This window comes from Danio aesculapii, chromosome 14 (assembly GCF_903798145.1).
Source record: "Danio aesculapii chromosome 14, fDanAes4.1, whole genome shotgun sequence".
Classification (NCBI taxonomy): domain Eukaryota; kingdom Metazoa; phylum Chordata; class Actinopteri; order Cypriniformes; family Danionidae; genus Danio; species Danio aesculapii.
Window position 1 is genome coordinate 12,711,602 of NC_079448.1, and position 6,898 is coordinate 12,718,499.

A 6,898-nucleotide genomic window follows, 5' to 3' on the forward strand; every position below is an offset into this window, starting at 1 on the left:
TCAAGCAGAATATCTTACAAAACTAGAAAAATATTATGTATTGTCATCATGGTAAAGACAAAAGAGATAAGTTATGAGAAATTAGTTATTAAAACTATTATGTTTAAAAGGTGTTTAAAAATATTGTATTCATTAAGTAGTCAGCTGGTTGGCATGAAAAGGAACGACATCATAGCGCCACATAGCGTGTGTTTTAAATACGAAATGAAGCCATATGTACTTCTGGCTACATAATTCGCGAACACCGGAAACAAATATAGGGCTACGTTTTTAGAATGAGCTTATGTTGAATAAAAGTATAATTCCTAGACATGTCAGCCTATTAGAAAGCAACTTTTCATTTTATGTTGGTCTCATGTGATAAAGACTCAATATTGAAACAGGAAACTCTTTTGTAATTTTTGAGCAAAATGCTAATGGTCTAATCCAGGGGTGTCCAAACTCGGTCCTGGAGGGCCGGTGTCCTGCAGATTTTAGCTCCAACTTGCCTCAACACACCTGCACGGATGTTTCTAGAAAGCCTAGTAAGTGCTTGATTAGCTAGCCCAGGTGTGTCTGATTGGGGTTGGAACTAAACTTTGCAGGACACCAGCCCTCCAGGACCGAGCTTGGACATGCCTGGTCTAATCTGATTCAATGATCTATGCTAAACTAGGCTAAAAGTGCTCCTGTCATGATGTAGAGATCGGCTGAATATAAAAACTGTATTTGTATAATTCTATAATAATATAATAATAGTAATAACTATTATTTTAGGACTGGGGTAAGAGTTAAAATGTAATTTTCACAGTATGCCTGATAATATTTTTTCTTCTGGAGAAAGTCTTATTTGTTTTATTTTGACTAGAATTAAAGCAGTTTTTAATTTTTAAGATCCATTATAAGGTCAAAATTATTAGCTCTTTAAGCTATATATTTTTTTCGATAGTCCACAGAACAAACCATCGTTATACAATAATTTGCCTAATTACCCTATCCTGCCTAGTTAACCTAATTAACCTTGTTAAGCCTTTAAATGTCACTTTAAGCTGTATAGAAGTGTCTTGAAAAATATCTAGTAAAATATTATTTACTGTCATCATGGCAAATATAAAATAAATAATTTTTAAAAAATTATTAGAAATGAGTTATTAAAACTATTATGTTTAGAAATGTGTTGAAAAAAATCTTCTCTCCGTTAAACAGAAACTGGGGGAAAAAATAAACATGGGAGGCTAATAATTCAAGGGGGCTAATAATTCTGACTTCAACTGTATAATATATCCATGCCTAATATCTGATAATCTTTTAATATATTGTTAAAATATTGCTGTTTGTGATGCAGCAAGTCTAGATACTGTTGTGTAAACCATGATTTTATATTAACTTCATTTAATGTGACTAAAAAGTGGTCATAAATGAATATTTTTTTTAATTCAAATGAGTAGCGGCTTAAACCCAGAAACAATATTCTGTACATCACGACTTAACAAGCAGATACAGTACGTCTGGTTTGCCAACCCTATCCCTAATCCCAGTCATCATAAGGAAGATTCTGCATTTTCAAAATACACTGTATGATTTATTAGCATGTTTACCCATGGGGACCTTAATTTAGGATACAAGTCCCCTATAGTACCTATATACCTGTCCATTCAGGTTTAAGTCCACACTGTAATATAAAAACAAGACCACACACACACACACAAACCAGCAGATTGCATACGCAATAAGAGATCATTCAATAATATGTCAAAGATAGTTTATTTTTTATTTACTGTGGTTTTATTTACATGTTTTCAGACAGAAGGCATGCCTGTGTTTGACATTTTGTTAACAGCTGAACACCTGCTCTGAGAGAAAGACTAGGTGTTATCTTAAACAGAGAAAACACAGATTTCTCGCCTCAAGCACTTCCTAAATTCTTCAGGTTGAATTAAACATTGACTTTCGTCACCTGATACCCGGCGCAACTTAGATTAGCTAACACAAACCAAAGCTCTTAACACAGACTTAACAAATGAAAACATTAGCTACCGTCTTTATCAGTGGCACCAAAAGTCTTTAGACACTAGGCCAAAATCAAAGCTAGAAGCATCTGCCATTAGTTCCAGCAAATAATTATACACATTACTCTAAAACAGTGGTGCTCAACCCTGTTCCTGGAGATTGACCTTCCTGCAAAGTTCAGCTCCAACCCTGTTCAAATACATCTGAACCAATTAATTAAGACCTGAACAGCATTTGATAATTACAGGCAGGTGTGTTGGATATGGGTTGCAACTGAAATCTGCAGGAAGGTCGATCTCCAGGAACAGGGTTGGTCACCCCTGCTCTAAAACAACCAGAAGGTCAAAATGCAGTGTCTCTATTGTTTTATCATATAAACTTTGTTCCCCTTCTTCTTGAAATTCAGACATTTTGTTGAAGCTTAAGTGTCTAAATATATTTTAGAGCCACTGTATATGATGATGTATCTGGTGTAGGGCTCAAAGACCACCAAAATTACAAATAGGCCTACTCTCTAATCTAATGATTAGAACATATTCACTCTCTTGTTTGAATAATTCCTATGTACAGGACAATGTGATGGTCATTTATAAGTGGTACAGTTTCATTTGCTGGTTTTAGAGTTTTCTCTTTGTGTAGAGACTTTCCTTGCCATCTTTACCTCTAGTTTCGTTTACCACATCACTCCCTCTTTACCCCTCTACTTGTCCTTTATTCTCTCATTTTAGAGAAAGACACGACTTGAGCTGGTGTTGCAAAGCCTTCTGAGAGTGCACACATGCTTTATCCCTGGCTCAGTTGTTCTGTATGCACTGCACCTTACAGTATGCGTTGTATAAATGTTGTTGTTCTGTGCCAGTTTCTTGTCACCCTTTTTTTCTGCATTGCTGCTTACATGCATTTATCAGCATAAGCCCGATCGCAGGAGAAAGGTAGTGTAGGATAACAGAAGAGGAAGAGGAGGAGAAGAAGACTCAGCCGAAGAGCAGGTGGAAAGAGAGAGTCAGTGCTGTGAGCGAGAGGAAGGATAGAAGTGAAGACGAAGAGGAAGATGGGAGAATGGGAGAGTCGTAACCTGGTGGACATTCAAGTTCGAAACAGCGAACTGAGGCTGCATCCTCATTGCCATAGTTTGCCCAGTACTCTTCAGGCTCCAGCTTGGGTAAGGCAGCCTCCTCTGCTGTGAGATCGTACTTGGATGAGAAGGAGGTCGATGAAGATGAGGGATTCTTGCCAGAGTTGAACGGGAAGGCCTTCAAGGTCTCACTGCTCTTGTGAAAGTGGCTCTTGGATGATGAGGCTGGCTTGTTCTTTGAGAACCACCAACGTGTTTTGGTGCTGAAGGTGGTGGTTGTTGTGCCTGCCATGGAACCTGGGTCAGGCAAGGGGCAGAGAGCGAAATCTAGCTCCCGCAGGAATCTCAAGTCCTGGCCTTTACGAGGGGCTGGTGAAGAGCAGGTGAGGTCTGAGCTGGAAATCCGAGCTTTGCGGAACCACTCCCAGAGCGACCTTGCTTCACAACCGCAGGTCCAGGGATTTCCATTGAGCCTGAGGAACTGCACAGATGACGTATCCTTTAACGCCTGGCCAGGAAGCTCCTGCAGAGAGTTGTTAAAGAGATAGAGGATGGTCAGTCTGCCCAGGTCACGGAAGGAGCGGCGATGGACTTGCCGAATGCGGTTGTCGTGCAGGAGCAGTCGGTCAAGATTCACCAGACCACGAAAGGCATTTTCAGACACAACCCGAATGCGATTGCCATGCAGGAACAGGTGGGTGAGGTTGACCAGATCAGAGAAGAGGCCATCGGGAAGGTTTGTCAACTGGTTCTCCTGCAGGTAGAGGAACTGCAAGCTGTAGAGCTTGTGGAAGAGGTCAGCAGGCAGCTCGGTCAGGTGGCAACGGTGCATGTGGAGGCTCTGCAAGCGCTCCAGCCCCCTGAATGCACCCCCATCCAACCTGCGCAGTGATGGATTGTCACTCAAATCTAGTTCCTCTAGTACACGGAGATTACTGAACGCACCTGCTTCGATCCATGTGATGTTATTGGAGTACAGCCAAAGGACCTGCAGAATCAGTTATTAAAACAAATGTAAATCACTGCTTACTGCATATCTTTACAATTTAGTATAATGTGTACACATACAGTAAATAAGCCCACACCTGTGTTTCAAAGCCAAAGGAGTCCGCTCTGAGCTCAGTGATACGATTGTTCTGCAAGAAGACACGCTGGGAGTCATAGGGCACACCGGCAGGAACAGAAGTGAAGTTCTGAGACTGACAGCTCACAGTCATGGGCATATGGTAGCATACACACAACCTGGGGCATGCTTGACCTGGTGCACAGCGACATGCCAACAGCCATATCACCAACCACAGAGTCAAACCACCTGGGGAGAAAAAACAGGGAGACTTAACATAATGTTCATGTTTGCATATGAGCTGTTTCAAAATTAACAAAAGTTCTAGAGTGATACAGATCCATTATGCTGGATTAATGTAGCAGCAGCAATTTGAGATGCTGCTTTGTTAAGAAACCAAAATTAATATGCATTGATGTTATGGTGGAAGAAAGCTATTCTATGAATAACTCAGAGAATCCCCAGGCTTTGTCCAACCAGGGCAGAACAGAACAGTGCCTAAGAGTGCGTGAAACAAAAAGGTTGGATTAACTTCAGGTTTGTGAAACCAAACCCGATTCAATTACTGCAGCTCATCTATATTTAAGAGGGCACCTCATGGGGTTCGGTGACTCTAGACAATAACCTGGCGCTTAAAGACACGCATGGCATGAATTAATCATGCGCCGTGTATTCATGTTGCCTGCACAAGATTTTCCTATTACCTGACCCATGACCTGGTCACTCCATGAACTTTCTAGAACAAGGTGTTCTAATCCACTGCTCATCACTAATGCGGAAAATTTAACTGCATACCCTTTTCCCACAATTGCTTTTTAACATTTGCTCAATAAGGTTCCTAATGTAAATAAGTAAATTATAGGTAGTTTAAATCTATACTGGTCTTACCAAACATGTTTTTTAAAGCATAAAAAATGTTTGTTTATATACTTTGATTTAAAAAAAAAAACTTTATTATAATGAATGTATTAATAATAATAAAAACCGAACTCATCAGAAGTAACTGTACTTTGATCAGGTCAGCTGGGATTTTCCAACTGGAAAACTAGACGGTTGTCTATTATTTTCACATATCTTTTTTTCTTCTTCTTTTTTTTACGTATGTTGGTATGTTGGATGATTTGTAAACAAAATATATACAAAAATATACAAAACCATTCCTATCAGTTATACATAAAAACATAAAAAGGTCAATGTAATCATAATTAAATGTAAATATTATTTAGCTTCAGTACATATCTATCATTACATGAAAACTCTCTAGCTTAAAATTTCACAAAGAAAATAAAAGTGCAATCTATATGCCAAAGCTGAGCAGAATCTTTAAACAAGAACTTGTAAGAATAAAAAGTTGGTACTGTACTTACTCTTAAATGTAAGAGTGTTGGAGGCACGAGCGCTCCGCGCAGCCGCACGAGTTTCCATCCCAAAATCCAAACCGAGAGCGAGTTAGCCTGAGCGGGGTCTGCTATCTGCTCTATCGGTCAGCTCTGGTGCTCGAGTCGACTGCGACTGAGGAGCGCCGCTCGCCACACGACTCTTATAGTCAAACACCAACGGCCCACGGACGCGGGACGCAGCGGAATCTCTCATGCGTAACGCGCGCGCGGGCGGACGGGCTGCACGTAGGTGGGAGGAGGAAACCGGACTGTGTGCTTGAGTGAGTGAATTGAGGAGGATGACTAAACAACTGGTATATAATGGTTGTTTTACATAGATGACTATTCTTTTCTCTAGAGTATTAGTAAACAACCTCATTTATGAAATCGGTGTGTAGGTTTTAGATAAGGTTATGGAGGAAAAACTACTGTATTGCCTACATTATAAACAATTACAACACGATTATAATGAATACAAGTCATTCTATCAGTATGTTTAAATCAGTATGTGACTGTTTGCACAACAAAAACAATACAACCTAATGTGTTTTGACTACCTATGGAAGGCCATATTTTCATTAACATGTTCAGATGTCCCCAGTTATTTCCTCCCCTGTGGCACAGATCAGTGACAGCCATGACCTAATGGTTAAAGAGTTGGACTTGCAAGTATGAGTGCTGGCACTGACAGGGATTAGATAGGGGGAGTGAAAACCCGCCATACCATGACTGATGTGAGTACCTTAAGTAAAGCTGCTTGGGCAGCCCACTTCTCCATGCGCACGTGTGTGTGTGTGTGTGTGTGTGTGTGTGTGCGTGTGTGTGTGTGTGTGTGTGTGTGTGTGTGTTTTATTGACATATCAGAACACAAATCTGTTTATGACACAGGTATTACAAAGAGATGGTGAATTATGAGAACAATGCTGATTTACTCATTTCTCAAAAAGATTTTGAATTATCCAGAATTAGTTTTTTTTTTTTTAAAAGTGTTAGCAGTTTCCTGAGAGGGTTGAGTTTAGGGATATGGTAGATGTAGGGCAATAGAAAATACAGTATGTAAAGTATAAAAACAATTAAAATCTATAGAATTATCACAAGCTAACTAGGCTGTGTGTTTGTGTTTTAGAGAGATGACGGACAGATAGATAGATAGATAGATAGATAGATAGATAGATAGATAGATAGATAGATAGATAGATAGATAGATAGATAGATAGATAGATAGATAGATAGATAGATAGATTACACTAACTCACACCATGGCAAGGACATAACTCACACACATAAATGACATCATGTGTGTTATCCTGCAGTTTTTTCTGTCCACAGGAAAATGCTTATCAGGGGATGGAAATTGAATCTGTGATGATTTTCACATGCCTGTATTTGTGT

At 39.6% G+C, this 6,898-nt stretch overlaps 1 protein-coding gene across 1 annotated transcript; it reads right to left on the reverse strand.

Moving 5' to 3' along the window:
* Positions 1-1,724: 1,724 nt before the first annotated feature.
* On the reverse strand, positions 1,725-5,733 carry rtn4rl2b (reticulon 4 receptor-like 2b). Its single transcript, XM_056472137.1, has 3 exons — positions 5,495-5,733; positions 4,150-4,376; positions 1,725-4,052 (listed from the first exon to the last, which is right to left on the reverse strand). Exons 1-3 carry the CDS (start codon positions 5,550-5,552, stop codon positions 2,964-2,966), a joined length of 1,374 nt encoding a protein of 457 aa, XP_056328112.1. The 5' UTR covers positions 5,553-5,733; the 3' UTR covers positions 1,725-2,963.
* Positions 5,734-6,898: the final 1,165 nt, after the last annotated feature.